General features: G+C 40.4%; 1 protein-coding gene across 1 annotated transcript in view; it reads right to left on the bottom strand.

Moving 5' to 3' along the window:
* AMN (amnion associated transmembrane protein) overlaps positions 1-19,292 on the bottom strand; it is a gene marked incomplete at both ends in the record, with an annotated part of 66,255 nt that extends 46,963 nt beyond the window's left edge. The window contains 3 exons of the mRNA XM_083353498.1: positions 15,753-15,797; positions 15,882-16,000; positions 19,262-19,292. Of these exons, the coding sequence (XP_083209624.1) occupies positions 15,753-15,797; positions 15,882-16,000; positions 19,262-19,292 (195 nt within the window). The remainder of the gene's footprint in view (positions 1-15,752; positions 15,798-15,881; positions 16,001-19,261) is intronic.
* Positions 19,293-19,663: the final 371 nt, after the last annotated feature.

Here is a 19,663-nt window from a genome sequence, read left to right on the forward strand (position 1 = left end):
TTGCCACTGGGTTATTGCCAGTAGTGAAATTAATGTTCATTTTCCTGGGAGCATTGCTATTGCTAAATGACATATTGATCAAGCTTGGAGGAGGAAGGTTTTAGAGCAGAAACACTCTCTATTTATATGAATGCCATTTCTTTTTTTCTTTTCCACTTGGGAGGAAGCAATGACAGCAAAGTCCCACCTTTCATATACACAAGCATGCCCTTTGCAATGACAAAACCTCTTTTTACCATAGTACTGGCAGTATGATTTTAAAACTCTATGTTATAAAATTGTACAAACGTTATTGGTGGGACTGCACATCAGAGAAGAGCAGAAGAGGAGTAGCTGAATTGTAGCTGCTCACTAAAGGGCCTCTTCCATGGCACAGGTTCTCCCTGTCATCAGACTCCAAAAGCGCAGGTCCTCCCTCACCGCCAGCATCTTTCTACCACTAATTTCATTAGCCGTATGAATGAAGAGGGCACAAAATGCTGGGTTCCAAAGCTACACAGACCCTGAAATCCTCATTTCCATCCTGTCACTAATGCTCAGATTATTGTTGTAAGGGTCTAGGACAACTTGCCATGGCCAGTTCACCACAGCCAACTTGCCATGGCCAACTCCCCTAGGACAATTCAACATTGTATTAATTGTCTCATTCAGTTACTGTTATTGTTGGTAATCACTTTTTTTAAAAAAAAATATTGTAACTCTTGTATTTCTGGATTGACCTTTTTATTTCATTATTATTGGCCATGGTTCTGTGGAAATTAATGTAACTTTTGTATTTGTTGAATTGTCCTGTGGCAAGTTTCCCGTGGCAAATTGGCCACGACAGGTTGTACTATGGTGAGTTGGTCACGATGAGTTGGCCATTGGCTATGAGGAGTGGGCAGTGGCATGTTGTGCCATTCTGGTGCTGTAAAGAATTCTTCTTTGGCAATTTTCAAACATTAAAAAAGGGACCAGCCATCAAAACTGAACACAACTGTTGGAGACTACATAGGCACATCCATGAAGCCACTAAAGGGCCTCTTCCATGGCCTCTTCCATGGCATTCAGTCATATTCTTTCCCCTCAAAGGGCAAAGAAACCAAATCAGTGAATTTCTCATGTGTGGATGTAGAGTTGTCACATTTATGTTAATTTCCAGGCTAATTACTGGGAAGCATCATTTCCAGGAAACTCTCTCAGAAGGATAGGACTTTAAGTGGGAAAGGAGGTGGCTCAAGGGGGATTATAGGGGAGGACTATCAACCCCCAAGTTGAGCTGAGCTAATTGCAGTCTCTGGACAAAACCCAATTTTTGAACAAACCTCACAAGACCTACTAGATGGGAAGGAATCCTCATGAGTCACTAAATGAGAAATTGTCCTCCCAATTGGATTGGAAATTTACACTGAAATGTAAGACTATTTAAGTTGATCACTGGAAACATCCTTCTCCAGCGTGCCTACGAGAATCTCTATTATATTTATCAGGGTGCTTTGTGCCTTGCTAATTTTTCCTGTACTCTGTGAGCAGAAGAATTCATTTGGCTCCTCAGCATTCATTTATTCTTTTGCTATACAGTTATTCCATATATTTGAATTCTCATTAGAAGATTGTCTTCATAGACTGTTTTCAGTTAATAAAACCTGTTTTACAGGTATTCAAAGAATTTCTTTTACATAGTATAGAAATAAGACAGACCAAAGAATTCCAGAGCAACAAATTGTTTTCAGATTGGAATAGGTTTGAAAACAACAGATGAGAGAGAGAGAGAGAGAGAGAGAGAGAGACAGACAGACAGACATACAGACAGACAGACAGATTATATAAAGAGAGAAAGAGATATAAAGAGATACTATATAGAGAGAGTCTTACACAAACACACATATAAAGACAGAACATGCCTGCTTTTTTCTTTAGTGTACACAGATAACCAGCTCAGACTCTTTTAACTCCATGCAGTTGCTAGGCAATGTAGAAACAAGGCTCCTAATTAGTCTGCACTCTGAATGATCTCTGCAATTAAAAAACCAAAACAAAAAGTGTAAGTTCAAATGAATTTTGTTGTCCCTTGCCATCACCATTTTGCTAGCATTTTGCACGTGTGTACCATTGAGTCAGTGTTGACTCCTCGTGACTGCCTAGACAAGTCCCTGCTGTTTTTTGGCAAGTTTTCGGAAGTGATTTGCCATTGTATCCTTCCTATGGTTTCAAAACAGTGACTGACTCAAGGTCACCTAGCTGGTTTTGTGCCTCAGGCGGGACTAGAACTCATGGTCTGGTGACTTAACTACAAACTGATTAAACTTACTTCAAACTGGCTTTCTAGTTTAGCACTTACTAGGTGAAAATGTTCATGAGTTGGGAGATTTTATGTGTATTATCTTTAAGATGGCTGTAGCTAAAGCAAGATGCCATTGTTAAGCTGGTATTAAGACAGTCTACCACCAACATTATACCTGTTTTGAAGGAGCTACGCTGGAGGCTAATATGCTTCTAACATACACTCAGCAGAATTGTACTAATATACAGTGTATCCTGTACAATCTACAAACTGGATTTTTGGTGGGTTAGCTTCTACTTTGGACAGAGAAGTAGACTGGATAAGGGCTTTTAAGCTAATACACATTTGGACCAAGGACACAGAATGTGTGTGTGTATATGTGTGTGTGTTTGCATAGACATTAATTTTTCCACGAATAAAAGTAATATAAAAATATAAAACAAAGTTAAGAAAAAAGGTGAAATAAAAAGTGCAGGAAAAAATGGAATATTAGCAAATAGAGGTTTACAACCTTATTTCCCCACCCCCCTTTAAATTTTTATACATATTTCCTCTTTCCTCATATTCAGCCCTTTTTAATTAACAAAAACGAAAATCATCCAAGTCATTGTCCATCAAGAGCTTTCAATCTTATATGGAAGTACTTATTATTTTATCTCTGACCAAAGAAATCTATTTTATATTCCTTCCTTGTAGGGAATCTTCTAATAGAACAGAGAGCTCTTAAAACATTTTTAACTTTATATATTTTGTGTTAATTATGCATAGCCTCTCTCTCATATAATCTCATCTTCCTCTTCCATTCTGTTAAAACTTCAACAGCCATCTCCTTAATGCCTTCCCCAGGTTGTTCCAAATATACTCTCAATTTCAGACAATTTTCTTCCTCTCTTAATTCCAATAATACTACATCCAGTCCTTCATTAATTTCTTTGATTATCATTTCCATCTTATTTCCTGGGATCTCTACTTTTTCCTCAATTTGTTTAATTCCTTCAATCATTTATATTGCGGGTTCTTCCATTTTTTAAAAAAGTTCAATGTCTTTTCCATATCTGCAAATCTTTCAGCCAGTAAAATTGTCACTAACATTATGGCATTCTTCCCCATTCTTCACAATCCTTGGTAGGATTTCTATTGTAATGTCTTTTCTTGATCTTTGCTGTGTTAGTGATCCTCTTCTCCCTTCTTTCACAGCTTCAGAGATAATAGTCATCTTTCTCTTTGTGTTAGAAATGCCTTCTGCATTTTCCTCAGCAGCAATCATCTCCTTTCCACCATAAATAGCAATGATGATATGAAAGGCCAGTTTCTCAAGATGCTAGTCACCAATGGGACAGGTATGGGAAAGAAGCTTTGCATTCTAAATAAACAGGCAACATTTAATTCGTTTTTAACATTACAGGTAATCCTCACTTATTGACTGCCTAGTTTAGCAACATTCAAATTTACAACTTTGAATGTAAAAAAAAAGAAAAGATTTGCATCCGGTCTTCATATTTACACCTGTTGCAGCCCCGCACAGTCACATGATTGCTATTTGTGTGCTTTACAACCAGCTTTTAATAAGCAGAGCTATTAAGGAAAATGCAGAAGTAAAATTGCAAGTTGTGGTCATGTGATGTCTTGCTTAATGGCCACATGATAAACTTAATGACTGAATGGAAGTGATGTTGTCATGTTGCACTCATATGATTTTTTGTTAGCAACCATGGCACTTAGTGATGGCGTTTTCAGTCCCAATTGTGTTAGTTGAGGATGGCCTGTAAGTTTCTTTTCTCATGATCTCAGATTTTCTGGTAAAAGCTCTATCAACAGTTAACATCACCTCAGCCATGAACTGAGACCAAATATATGTTTTCCTTTCATTTATTCACAATTGAAGAGAGGTGTTGATTAGCCACCAGAAGCCAACTTTTCAGAAAGGCACACATAGGAAGATGCTTTGAGGAGCCACAACCTTCACAATTACAATTGGGTTTACCCACTGTGCTTCTTTGTGCCACTTTCCACATTTGTGATGTAGCCCAGAGGTCTCCAACTCTACCTGGGTGACAGAATCTTCATTAATATATTCATCTATAATCTGTCCCAGACCTTCTTGGAGAGGATCAGAAGTGGACCACAATTTTTTCCACAGAAACTGTAAGTTCCAGCTACAGTCGATTTTAGTCAGACTGTCTCTTCTGATCAAACTGGTTGTGAAGCAACATCAAAGGCAAAAATAAGGTAAAAGCAAACAGTAATTCTTATGCCATACTGTCTTTAACACTAAAACCATGGGTACATATATGTCTGGGACTGAGGCTTTATCACATCCTATAGCAACCAAATGGAAAAATGGATACACACAAACACAACATCCTGATATAAAAAATTGATAAACAGATTATCTGTACATGCATGTGGACTCAACTTGGGTAATAAAGAAGTGATTAGGTAAGTCTACCAATAGTAAGGTAGGTGGGTATGGCTTGGGACAGATGGGTGGCTAGAGACAACAAGTTCATGGTAGATGACGCCATTACTTGGAAGTGATGCATGTGACATAGTATGGGCAGTCTTCATCCTGAAGTGATAAGGGCAGACATTAGAGCAGCCTAAGCGTTCACAGTTCCGCAGCTCTAATATGTAAAAAAATAATAATAATGACATACTATACTCTTGTTTACCATCACCAAAATTTGATGGCATGCTGGAGGTACTGGCAACATATAGTGACAAATATGGAAGAAGCTAGATTGTACTCCAATCTTTAGCAGTATGAACCACAATTTAGATATGGGAACCTCTACCCTACAAGCCAGTGTTGCTTGGTCGCCTCTTATTCATGTCATTCCACGCATACATGCACACACTGACTGACTGCTTCCTTTGCCTGCTGCTAAATACAAATAAGAATCTTTTTGTCTCTATATTTCAGGGAAAGACTCCCACTCCTGTGATCCTCTAACTCTGGGTAATGATCTTGGTGAAATTACATGCCATTCCTACGCTTGAGAACAAAGGCAGCATCAGATTGATTGTCAAAGAGCAAAGAGACGGGATTACCAGGCTTCAAGAATGGGCCCTATGGGACAAATGTTCTACTTAAGAGCCAGAAGTTCTTTCCATATAACCTGTCACCTAATTCAAGGTAATTAATAGTAGCTGGATTTGGATGAGAACATCATAAAAGCCTCTGTCTAATAGTAGTCAAATCCTGGAGTAATATAAGCAACAACATAGTCTTGTATCCTTTTAGCCATAAAACTTGAATCTTGTATCATATATCCTAATCCATTTACCTTTGTTATTCATAATATCATTATATCACTCCCAGTCTTCTGAACCTGCTACTTATATTTAATCTGTAAATCTTAAGCTCTGGGTCTATTTCTCAACCATATCCTTTTCTCCTGATTCTGATGCCAGTAACTTAAATAAGTCAACAACCAAACCATTTCAATAAAACAGGCACTGGAATCCCATGGTAGGATAAACTTTGTCTTTTTCTAAAAGAATATCATTGGTATTATGGTATAATTGATAAGATCAATAGCTTCATTCATTAACTCAATAAAAATGAGCTCCTTGACCAATACACAAAATAAATGTGATGAAAAAAGATTAACTTCAGTGAAACAAAAATTGTCAGAAAATCTAATTGGGAAGACCAAAAAAGCTATTACTGTGAATTAGAAAAAAGAACATGAAAAACTTTATGGTCAAACTCTCCTAAACAAACACATCTTTCTACCTCCATAATTCACTAAGTATATTTCCTTGCATTGAACAAAATGGACACATTATTTGTTTTAAAGAAAAATAAGAAGATCAGGAAAGGGTAATCATTCTCTTCCTATATACTTCTTCTCTGATGTAATGTTGCTAGAATGATGGAATGCTCTGCCCCATAATAATAACAATAATTAGTAGTTCAGGGAAAATCAGAATATTGAAGAAGACACGCAATTGAAAAATGTTGTCCTGGTATAATACAGGTAGTCCACAATTGAGCCCAAAATTTCTGTTGCTAAGTGAGAGAGTTGTTAATGAATTTTGCCCCATTTTACAAACTTTCTTGCCACAGTTAAATGAATCACTACAGTTGTTAGTAACACGGTTGTTAAGTGACTTGGCTTCCCCATTGACTTTACTTGTCAGAAGGTCACAACAGCTGATCAGGCGACCCAGGGACACTGCAACTGTCATAAATATGAGTCAGTTGCCAAGCATCACTGAATTTTGATCACATGAAACAGTTGTAAGTGTGAAAAATGGTCATAAGTCACTTTGTTCAGTGACATTGTAACTTCAAATGCTCACTAAATGAACTGTTGTAAGTTGAAAACTACCTGCAGTTATTTGTATTTTTTATGATTTACATTATTATTATTTTTTTTAAAAAAAAATCCTATAATGTGCAATTGGTTTAGCTTTGACATCCCATTACTTTACCTCTTATATAGCCTCTTAAAATACCACAAGTTTGAAATAATTATACACAGCGAAGTACAACAATTCTCATGTGGATGCTTACAGGCCAGTTAAACACAGCATGTTATCCTATTAAACAGTCAAGTAATTAGCAATTTAAAAAGCCTAAATAAATTATCACAAATAAAATTATATGGGTTATTTGGACAGATGAAATCATGCATGACCCTTAGAAAATGAAAAGAAACCTACAACATAAATAAAGAAAAGAGACACAAGATACACTAAGCATCAACCATATTAACTGGAAGAAACTGGATGCTTTTCCTCAACATCCATTTATTTAAAATCCCTTTCTGCAGTGTTAGCTCAGACCCTTACTGCCAGACAGCAGATATTTGGAAAGTGTGGGGGGGGAATCCAGAGCATTGCCTAGTAGACTAGGAGCAGAGTACATCCCTTACACAGTAATTTTCACAATTGGAATGCATGAAAATGTTTTTCTGGGTGTATTTTTCTGTTGCAGAATTTTCACATCAGCCAAACCATAACCTACTTTTCTAAGATAGCCTTACTCATTTGATACTTTCCTTAAGTTATAGACTAGAATGCCAATGATTCTTTCTTACCTCTGTGGGAAATCACACCTGGAAGACTCTTGTAAGGTGCTGTCACCTACTATACACTATGGTATGTGTTGTTTTGGATTTTAGCCAGTTTCTTTCCTTTAAAAGGAGCTGCCTGAGAGAAAATATGTTGAGGAATGAGCTGATTCTTGCCTCAAGAGTCCTTTTTTTGTCCCAGCCAAATACTGTGATATTCCTCCCACCAACCCTATGACTCAAAGAATCAGAATTAGCTCTCCATACAATGTTTGGGATAGGACTAGAGTTAATTGACCAGGAGGTGGAGATATCAAAAATCAAGATGGCAACCAAAATCATACAATCAAAAGCGCAGTTCTTTTTTTCTTAATGTGCCCGCACATAGGGCATCAATCACATAGTTGTGGCTGCCATCTTGATTTTTTTTACCCCCTCCCTTCAGACATCATCTGATAAGGAAACCAAATATATTGCTCTGATAGATAAGAAGTGAAGGAAACAAACTAGATTAGTATTACAAGAAAGCAACAAAAATGTGACTAAACCTGAAAATCTTACTAAGGGATCATTGGGTGACCAGTAATTTGCAAATGACAGATTCCATTAAACTCTTTATATTCTAAGAGCGGTTTGGGGTAGATCATTATGGAGATATGCTGCTCATTTCACAGCAACTCTTTATTCCATCTTTTAACACTGAAGAGCTTTCAACACTGTTCATATTTCAAAATGTATTTATTTAACTAAACTATTTGCTTCCAAATTCTAACCATTTAAGTACTGTTAAGGCAGATAATCAAAAAGGTTCCAAAGCAACCAGATTATTAATTAAAATTTTATCACAACTTCCAAAAAAAGACTTACTGTAAGAAGAATAGACTTAATATGAAATCCAAAGGAAGAAAAAAGACAAGCAACCAAAATGAATAGCAATACATGTATTTAAAACAGCTCACAGGATATAACATGCCAATATAAAAATAAAGAGCTTAGCATCACCAGGTCACACAGTCTGAGGGTTGCAGCTAAGAACTTGTCCTGATCCTTCAAGAGGTTGCAGGGGATGGAACCAATGCTTCCAGTGACAACTGAAGCAAGGAGATATATAGTCATATGGAAAAAGACAACTGCACGTTGTTACATTATGCAGTTTTGAATGCGGCTATTTAATGGTTGATAACTCACTTGCTGGGAAATCAAATCACCGTAGCAACCTCAGGTTCCTAGGACGAATGCTGTTTGAGGGGGGTAAATGAAAAAGCAGATATGTTGACAGAATCATTGTTTACAGCAGCAACCAAGGACTGTGTGCTTCAAAATAATTTCATTTCACTTGCGCATGTTGACTAGGCTATTAAATGCTTTAAGAATGCCCAAATGTGCAATAGTGAAATGAAGCTATTAGAGGAAAAGGGTCACTTTAGGGCACAACCCATTTTTAAAAGCTCAAGCATTTGAAACAAGCAGAAATGTGTTAACAAGAAAACACAAGCAGAGGACGGCATTCAGTTACATAGCCTGGCTCTTTCCAAATGTAGAATTGTTCCTATTCAATATTTTAGGTTTCTTAAGAGATTGAAAAGAGATAAGACAATTCTAGTTAGGTGCTATTCCATTCTTTTCTTTAGTTGAGTGCTAGTCAACAGTTCAGAAGGTTCATTATGATTCCATCAGTTGGAACTAATGGTTAGTTGCCAGTTTCCTGGCAACTCTTTGTTTCTGAATAAGAGCCCCATCATAATTTGGAAAGAATAATACTCTGTCTGAGAGGAGAGGACATATGAGGAATAACAAGAGTACTGTAAATGAGATAGCTGAGGAGAAGGAAAATAGAGAAAAATAATCTATTGAGGCCCAAAACTAAAGGTATTTTTCAGTATGGAATCTATGTAGTATAATTGAAGAAGTACAGAAGCTGTAGTAGTCCAAGTGGTGATGAACTAATTCCCAGAAGTCCCAGCATATATGGGAACAAGGATGGAAATTGTAGTTCAGCAACATTAGGCTTGCCACAAATTGCCTACTTCAGATTTGTTACTTGCTGGTTTCAAAAGACAGTTATAAATAGTACAAGGAATTATAAACCTGCAGCACCCAACCCCTCCCCCCCAAAACTCATGTACTCAAACCTACAAAAAGAAAAATGAACAAAAAAGTGCTGAATAGCTCATACTTTATGGGAAAGGGAAGCATGTAATGACAGGAGCACTGTGGAGAATAAATATACAACCATATTTATTCAAACAAACCAGAAGACATTAAATATTTGGTTTGAGTATCTCAGGAATTAGCTCAATAAAGTAATGTCTTGGGCTTGTGAGTTGATCAAGATGTTGGTAGAGTCAAAATGTAATTTTGGCTATGCTTTCTATGAACAGAACTTTGGTCTGGATTCTCTGAGCCTATACATCTTCAGATATGACAAAAGAAAGGGTTTTTTTCCAGAAGAAATTGGAGTAGTCACAAGAAATCATAAGTTATAGAAGAAAGATGACTCAATTTTGTATTATACTAGACCAAGTGGAGAGGGTAAATCCTATCTGTACATTCAAGCCATTTGTTGTGAAAATAGGTTTGAAAAGTTGGCAAAGAGCTGACATTTTTTCTACAAGAAATTTGATGATCTGTGGTTCCCCTTGATACAAATGAAGAACAAAAATTGTGTGGAGTATTGATTATGAGAACCTGTGAATCCTCACCTTATTTTCTGCAACATACCCAAGTAAACAATCTGACATAAAAATGTTATCAGTCTCCAGGGTTCTCCTTCCAAATTGGGATGGCAATATGTACATCTTTAGACACAGAAGGTCTGCAGTTCCTGAATTCAATTCTGGCTAATACTGAGTCCACCTGGGTTGATCAACATTATTTTACAAGAATCTTATGTAAGCACTGGCAATTCTGACCATTCGTCACTAAGTAGAAGCAAGTTGTGTAATATATGTAATATATGTATGTATAAATGTTATTAACAAGTTAAACCCATTAAACTCTATGAGGTAACTCCTCTGACAGGAGAACACGTGGGAACTTTGACAGCTGTCAAAGTTCCCCGCCAGAGCGCAGGCGCAGCCATCTGACAGCTCGCGGCTGTCATAACACAGAGCCGTTAACCACGCGGAGAGAAGAGCTGTCAAAGACGCGACGGCGATGATTGGACAACAAGACGCGGCGCCAAAAGACAAGAACCTGATTGGTCTAATCTGACAGCAGCCGGCTATAAAAGCCAGACAAGTTGTACCTTTCTTTGCCTTGTTCCTAATAAATCCCAGTTAGTTAACCTGTCGTCCCTGTGTGGTCCTTCAGCCACTTCACTGGCGACGAGGGTGGGATCGCTCTGGAGCTGAAGTCACGGCCGAGGAAGGGAATTCCCGGCCAAAGAGCAGTCACTGGAAGTTTTAACTTCCAAACGGAGCGAGACCTAGGACCGGACGACATGGCCAACTTCGGGCGTGTGAGGGAATTTGACACCCGCCATCCGGAGCGATGGCAGTCACACCTGGGGCAGGTCGAGGGCTTCCTCCTCGTCAGTAAAATTACCGACGACCAAGCAAAGGCCGCAGCCCTCCTGTACATCAGCGGGCCCCCGGTATACGACGACGCCGTCGGGCTGTTCAGCCCAGTGCCCATCACCGAAGTCTCCTACGCGGACCTGGTCGACCAGCACAACAAACACTACATGCCGGCCCGCTCAGAGCTGTATTGGCAAGTACAATTCGCCCAAAAGAAGCAGCGGCCGGACAAGCCCGCGAACGATTTTATCGCAGGGGTCCGGCACGCCGCCCGCAACTGCAGCTTCCCAGATTTGGAAGACCGCATTCGGGACCAAGTGGTAATAGGCTTAAGGGATGAACGCCTCAAAAAAAACCCGATATGAGTCTAGCCGAACTTACCCGAGAAATAATGGCCTACGAAGACAACCATCAGAAAAAATCGACCACGACTACACCGGAAAGTCATGCAACCGTGTACCAAGAAAACGCAACCTTCAGTGATGACAACGAGTCTGTAGACTTCACCGATGGGGACGTAGGATGGAACAACGCAGGATGGAACAACGATAACACCGAAGGAACGCCTCAGACCACCAAAAAACCAGAAACCCCCTGCCACCGTGACACGATCAACGGCCCACCTGTGCCAGCTGTGGGGGCAACCATGCCAGGGGCAGCTGCCGGTTCCGAAACGCAAAATGCCACAATTGCGGTAAAACCGGCCACATCAAGCCTGTATGCCGAAGCCGTCCCCGCGACAATGTGCACGAACTGGAGGCCAACCCCCCAGGTAGGAACACCACCCACGACAACAAGGGAGGAACACCGGGGGGCCTAGTGGAAACCATAGACAAGGTACACAGTTTAAGCCCGAAAGTAAAAATTAGGGCAAAAATACAAGGAGTCACCTGCAACATGGAGGTCGACTCCGGGTCAGCAGTCTCCCTAATATCGTTTAAAACGTATCAGGAAATCTGCCAACAGAGTAACAGGGAAATCCCTCTTAAAAAAACCCAGGTCCACCTAGCAGACTTCCAAAAAAAACCCATTCCACTAGAAGGAAAGGCTAGAGTCACAGTTGAATACAAAAAATTTAAGGGACCCCTAGAAGTCCTAGTGACTCCAGGGAACCGCACCAATTTAATTGGGCTGAACTGGTTCAGCCCCCTAGGCATTGCCATTACCGGGGTAAACTTAGTGCAGGCCGCAAGCCTCGAAGCCGTCTGCAACAAGTATGCAGACGTCTTTGACGGCTCGCTAGGGAAATATACTGGCCCTCCCATCTCCCTAAAATTAAATCCAACCATCCAACCCATTAAGATAAGGGCCAGGAGGGTTCCATTCGCCCTCAAAGAAAAAATTGAGGACGAACTGGAACGCCTCATAAAACTAGGGGTACTGGAACCTACCGAAGGGGGAAGCTGGGAAACCCCAATAGTCACCCCGGTAAAGCCTAACGGGGAAATTAGACTATGCGCTGACTATAAAGCGACCCTTAACCTAGCTCTAAGCCCCCACGCTTACCCGGTTCCAGCGGTGAGAGACGTCCTCGCTTCTATCCGCTCTGGCGCCATCTTCACCAAACTTGATCTCACGCAGGCGTACTTGCAATTGCCTGTAACCAATGAAACCGCGGAAGCCCAAACAATTGTCATGCACCGCGGGGCTTTCAAAGTAAAAAGACTTCAGTTTGGCATCTCGGCAGCCCCGGGGATCTTCCAAGGTATCATGGAGAAAACCTTAAAGGGAATACCCGGGGTCTGCCCCTACTTCGACGATGTCCTCATCGCCGGAGAAAACAAAGCAAACTTAGCTGACAGACTGTCAGCTGTGCTGGACCGGCTCAGGGAAGCCGGTCTCAAATTAAAACGAGAAAAGTGCTCCATCGGAGTCACTTCTACGGAATTCCTAGGCTATAAAATAGATGCCCATGGCATCCACCCCACCACAGAAAAATTAAAAGCTATTCAAACAGCCCCCAGTCCAAAAAATAAGCAAGAACTCCAAGCCTTTTTGGGGTTGCTAAACTTCTATCACGCGTTCCTGCCACACAAAGCCACTATAGCAGAACCTCTCCACAGGCTTCTGGACAAGGGCACCGCCTGGTCTTGGACCAGGACGCACGAAAATAGTTTTCAGTCTCTGAAAAACATTATCTGTAACAGCTCAATTGTCACACTCTTTAGAGAAATACCAGTGTGCATCGCTTGCGATGCCTCACCCTACGGAATCGGGGTGGTACTAAGCCACCTGAATAGGGACAGCACCCAAAGACCTATAGCCTTCTATTCCCGCACACTTTCCAAAGCTGAAAGGAACTATGCGCAGATCGACAGAGAAGCACTAGCAATAGTCGCAGGGGTAAAAAAGTTCCACGACTTTCTCTACGGAAGACCCTTCACCATATTTACTGATCACAAGCCCCTTCTGGGAATATTCACGTGGGACAAAACAACCCCCCAAATTCTATCTCTCAGAATATTGCGCTGGTCTACCTTCTTGTCAGCATATTCATACAAATTAATACACAGACCGGGGAAAGAATTGGGACATGCAGATTGCCTTAGCAGACTGCCCATTCAAACCAATGACACAGACCCAGCTCCTGCAGGACTCATACTAGCAATATCCCAACTTCCAGACTGCCCCCTCTCCGCTAAAATCATAGCCAAAAATTCAGCCAAGGACAAGGTTCTAAGCAGGGTTCTCAGGTGGACAACCACGGGATGGCCAGCCAAAAGCCCAGAACCACAATTTCAACCAATCTATAATAGACAACACGAAATGTCATCACACATGGGATGCCTTTTATGGGGGAACAGGGTAGTAATACCGAATAAGAACATAGCACAAACCCTAGACACCCTCCACGAAGGACATCCAGGCATAGTTAAAATGAAAGCACTAGCCAGGAGTTATGTATGGTGGCCAGGGATAGACAAGGATATAGAAAGACATGTGGGAGGATGCTACCCCTGCCAAGCAACAAGAAGCGAACCACCCCAGGCCCCAGTGCACAGATGGGAGACAACAAAAAACCCATGGTCACGCATACACCTAGATTTTGCAGGACCAATCCAGGGCCAGAGTTTTCTATTAATAGTTGACAGCTACTCAAAATGGCTAGAAGTACTTCCCCTTAAGAAAACCACTTCAGGAGCCACCATACAAGCCCTTAGAAAGGTCTTTGCCACCCATGGCCTATGATCTGAGACATCATAGTCTCAGATAACGGACCACAATTCACTTCTCGTGAATTTCAGATGTTCGCTACGAGGAACTCTATTAGGCTGGTCACTTCAGCGCCGTTCCACCCATCGACGAACGGGATGGCTGAAATCATGGTGCGCTCAACCAAAGAAGCATTAAAAAAGTTTGTAAAAGGGGACTGGCAGCGTCGTCTCAGCCAGTTCCTCATGGCACAACACAACACACCTTGCACGGCAACCGGCAAAACACCAGCGGAACTAAGGTGGGGAAGGATGCTGATAACGCGTCTCGACAGACTGCACCCCGACACTTATACGTCAGAACCGGATCACCCCCCCCACCCCGCACATTCAAACCAGGGCAAATGGTCTGGGCACGATCATACACGTCCAACAACAAATGGGTCCAAGGGACAGTCTTACAGCAAACAGGACCCATTTCCTATTTAATACACACGACAACAAACGGCAACTTGCGGCGACACATAGACCAGCTCAGACCAAGACAACCGGAACACCACCCAGACCTTCCTCCTACAAACAGCCAACCCCCACCCCCGTAGACATACTACCTGCACCACCGCAGGAGGAAGGGGAACAAGAAAATGTACCTCCCCTGGAACACGGAAACGCACCACCCCCACGACGATCTACCCGGAACAGAAGAGCACCAGCATACTTACAGGACTATGAATGGGCTGGCACTAACAACCAACAACAAGAGGGAAGAAACAATCCGGGGGAGGGGTAAAGGGTGTAATATATGTAATATATGTATGTATAAATGTTATTAACAAGTTAAACCCGTTAAACTCTATGAGGTAACTCCTCTGACAGGAGAACACGCGGGAACTTTGACAGCTGTCAAAGTTCCCCGCCAGAGCGCAGGCGCAGCCATCTGACAGCTCGCGGCTGTCATAACACAGAGCTGTTAACCACGCGGAGAGAAGAGCTGTCAAAGACGTGACGGCGATGATTGGACAACGAGACGCGGCGCCAAAAGACAAGAACCTGATTGGTCTAATCTGACAGCAGCCGGCTATAAAAGCCGGACAAGTTGTACCTTTCTTTGCCTTGTTCCTAATAAATCCCAGTTAGTTAACCTGTCATCCCTGTGTGGTCCTTCAGCCACTTCAAGTTGCTCTTACATAAAAATAAGAGGACAGGGTACTGACTTAAAGTCAAAACAAATGGCAACGTTCAACTAAATTGATCTAAGTCTAAGCATAGTTGGTTCTGATTAGTAAGTGAATGTAAAGTTTAAGGCTGTAGACTTTACTAGGAAATAATAATCTGAAGTCCTAGAATAAGGCAGTTCAGCCCAATTCCTTTTTTCCAAGAAAACAGCATGGGTGCATCCAAGTAGTTACCATGAGTTGTGATCAACTTGGTGAAGAATTACTTAACTTTATTGACTTATGTCCCATGAGGCCTCACATCTCTGCTTTAAGAATAAACCACGAGGCCTCAACTCTCTACTTTAATCTGTAGAGTACTTTCAAACACATGCAGAATTCTCTGAAACCCCCAAGAATTTTACAACAGAACTCAAAATAGTTTCTTAACAAATGCCTTCCAGACATAATTGTTTGGGCTTGTTTTTCTTTATTATTCTGAAAGGGAATAATACTCATACTGGTACAACATAAATAGAAATGGCACAAAATTAATCTTTCACTTACCTGCAGTACAATTTTAAGTATGTAATATTTTTAGGCATTGCTATAGTTGAACATGTCACAATAATGAGTATACTTACCATGTCTGTCAAAGAGTGGGATGCCTGGACAAAAATGGATACAATCTGAAAGAAATAAGGACATGTAAAGACCCAATTCCTGAAGTTCCTGGCTATGGCAAATTTGGTTTTGATTCAAAAATTAAGCACCTTACTACTACCAAAAAGAATGGCATCCTTGGCACATGGGACTCGGTTTTGATCCCAGTTAGCAGCATTTTCAAAATTTGTATTTGGAATCCATTGTTTGTACACAGCAACTGAAGATCCTGTGAAAAACCAATGGGAAAAAAATAACTATAGTATTGATTGGGAAGATATGACCACAGCAAAATGGGATGACTGACTTTTCTTATTCCAATCAATGAATGATTAAAGCAACATTACAACATTGAAGCTTGGCCTTTTTCTTTACATCAGGGGTGTCAAACTGCCGGCCCACAGGCCGGACACGTCATCCAGAAGCCGCACCCACCCCATTGCCGGCAATGGCGAAAAGGCTCCAATACATTGTGTGACATCATGTGATGTCATGAGTTTGACATGTCTGTTTTACACACACACACACACACACACACACACACACACATTTATTAAGCTACTAAAAAAAACCCAAGTAGCTATATATATTTTAGATATCACCACAGGTATTAAAATGCGACTTGATACACCCTGGCCAGATTAATTGATGTCCTTGAGCCTTAACAACTCTATGTATTGTGTTTTATTGTATTTTCAGCAGCATTTTTGCTTTATGGCAGAATGCTTCCTTCTGGTATTGCTATGCTAAATGGATTTATAAGTACTACTACTGTGTATGCTTTGGCATGCATGCAATAGCCAATGTTGCAGGTTCATTTTAAGGACAGAACAATTGTGGTAGGGACAAATTTGTTATTTAGCCACACTGGTCACCTTTTCCTATTATTGTTTATTTCTTACTAAATTACTAAAGCAATTTAGTCACTTGCTTTAGGCAATGATTTCTAGAGAATTTCCAGAAAGGGTTTAAATATGGCAAAATCCGTCAAGCTCTATAGAAAGCAGCTCCTCACCCAATTCATGCTTCTCCTGCAACATTAAAAGAAAATAATCATACATACATATTGGACAGCCTGATTTTCTGTCACAACTAAAGTAATCGAGATCTATGCAAACATAGCAAGTGGATTGTGAATTAATTCATGCCCTGGAAGACCCTTGCAGTGTTTTCTACTCATTATGATGAAGAGCTGTCAATTGCTATTATTTTTAAAATACTTTCTCACATATCTAGTCTTCTCAGAGGATGATTTTGTCCTGGAAGATGGAATTGCCAGAGATGAGATCAAGTAAGGAAGTTTTCTGACTCCTAGTTATTAGGATTCCACCATAAAAATCCTTTTAGGGGCCTTCCACAGAAGGATTCTGAACCACTCTGAAAGAGGGTCCAGACATCTGTGTTCCCAGAATGTCATTAATGTTGGGAGAACACTGGCTTGAAGTAAATGAAATTGCTATGATGCTACTTTCCCCTCCTTTGCTGAGGTTTCATTTTCCCGTTGGAGGGAATTATTACCACATTGAGGTAAGCTTAGGGCATATACCAGTCCAGTATCTGATTTCTTTAATGTAAACAATGCTGCATTTCAGTGGTTAGATGACCTAGACATTGATATTTGAACATCTTTTTTAATATTTATATTTCATTGGGTTCTACTAATCTAGTTGAAATGTTAATTTATATTGCTAGTTCATGTATGATATGCCATACATTAAATAAATAAATTACCACATCTCCTCCTAAGTCCTGAACTTGTGGTCCTAAGAGAGAAAAGCTAGCCTGTCAATGCTGCAGGCAAACAAGCAAAAAAATGTAAGGTGAAATTACTAATTAATTATTACTATTTTGTTAATTTCCCCCTCTTCCTTGACATGAAAGAATGTCTTCCTTCCTTCCTTCCTTCCTTCCTTCCTTCCTTCCTTCCTTCCTTCCCTTCCCTTCCTTCCTCTCCCTCCCTCCCTCCCTCCCTCCCTCCCTCACCCTACATGTCTGCCCTTTGGTGTGGAAATTGGGCTGGCTTGGAAACATTGCTCCTTGTTCTCAGCATTTCAGATCATCAGAAGTGAGGATCCAGTAATCATATATAGCTTTCTATTGCATCTAAGTCTTGGGAAATGAAATGGTGGTGACATAAAAATGCCCTTAATTAGTGTTGTGCCCACTCTTAGACAGTGGGTGAAGCATCTCAGAATGATCGCTCGCCAACCAAGTAATACTTCTTTCATTCTTCTGCTCATTCATATACCTAACCTGTACTACCTGAATACACATGCAGAAAGAGTGAAATTAATGTTAGCCTTTTATAATCAAAGATTTTGCTACATACAAGGACTATAATTGTGTGAGCAACCTGCATGTATAGTTTATACTTATTTAATCTTTGTCAAAGGGACACGGTGGCTCAGTGGGTTAGGACACTGAGCTTGTCGATCAGAAGGTTGGCAGTTTGGCGGGTCGAATCCCGAGTGCCGCGTAACAGAGTGAGCGCCTGTTACTCGTCCCAGCTTCTGCCAACCTAGCAGTTCGAAAACATGTAAAAATGTAAGTAGAAAAATAGGGACCACTATGGTGGGAAGGTAACAGCGTTCCATGCTCCTTTGGTATCTAGTCATGCCGGCCACATGACCACAGAGACGTCCTCAGACAAACGCTGGCTCTTCAGCTTTGAAACGGAGATGAGCACCGGCCCCTAGAGTCGGAAATGACTAGCACGCATGTGCGGGGGAAACTTTACCTTACCTAATCTTTGTCAGATTCTCCAAAACACACACACATAACTTATGGAACAAAGTAGAACAAATTAGCAAATATGAGCTTTTCTTCCACGGCAATTCAATTAAGCTAATGTCTGAAAAGTTTTCATATGTTCAATTTACTCTAGTTAGAAAATGCAAGTTAAATTATTTGGAACAGTGTCTTTTTCTAATGCCAAATATGTGATGAAGGGACTTCAACACAATTAGAAATTGTAGATTCCATTAAATTGGGAACCAAAAATTATCGTTAAACCAAGTATTAAATTATTTCAGCCTTTCCTGGAAAAAAACCCCTACATAGCTGAGTTAATTCTGTGGGCCCTGTTAACATTCATCAGTCAAGCAGAAAGGAAGAAAATATCCTCTGTGGGGTACAATAAATGAAAGATTATTTAAGGATATTCACATACACACTTGCAAACAAGCTGATTTGTTGATAGAACCAAGAAAACAAATATAATTTTATTGAGAAGACATGGGCAGTGGAGTCTATAACTGCCTGACTACAACAAACAGTTATAAATTTTTATTGCATTCACCCATTCTCCCAGCAAATATTCCTAAATACAGAATCTTTCATTATTTGCTATCGTTCACCTAGGTATCACTTGTACAGAAGTAACCAAATCATGTAGAAGTAGATTTCTTGTTTAATTCTCTGCATTTTATCTGTATATGCTTCATAAATAACAATCACTGGCCAGTAATTGGCTACCTTTAACATCACCTACTTTGGGAATGTAATCCAGCAAAGGTAATCATCTTGAATGAACGAACTATCTTTCTCCTATATCACCCTTTCTTCTCGGAAAAGGAAATTACAAAATCTGTTGACAAGTTTCTTTCTTTAAAATAGATTTTTCTCCCTCTTCCAAGTACAGTTATTCTGAGACATTTCTGACTTGTATTGCTGACCACGTTACCAAGGAAGAGGTAAAGCTGGTGCTAGGAAATTAAATGCTCAGACGTAGTTGAGGTACAAAGTTTACTAGCAAAAAAAAAGTATTATGAAAAGAAAAGGAAAGGAAAAGAATCAGTATACCACCTGCTTAGAAGGCACAATGCTTTGGGGTAATAAGAATATTGCTTCATCTGGAAATTGTGACAGAGAAGATGATAGTGCAGGATTGTGA

This window comes from Vipera ursinii, assembly GCF_947247035.1.
Source record: "Vipera ursinii genome assembly, chromosome: 1".
Lineage (NCBI taxonomy): Eukaryota > Metazoa > Chordata > Lepidosauria > Squamata > Viperidae > Vipera > Vipera ursinii.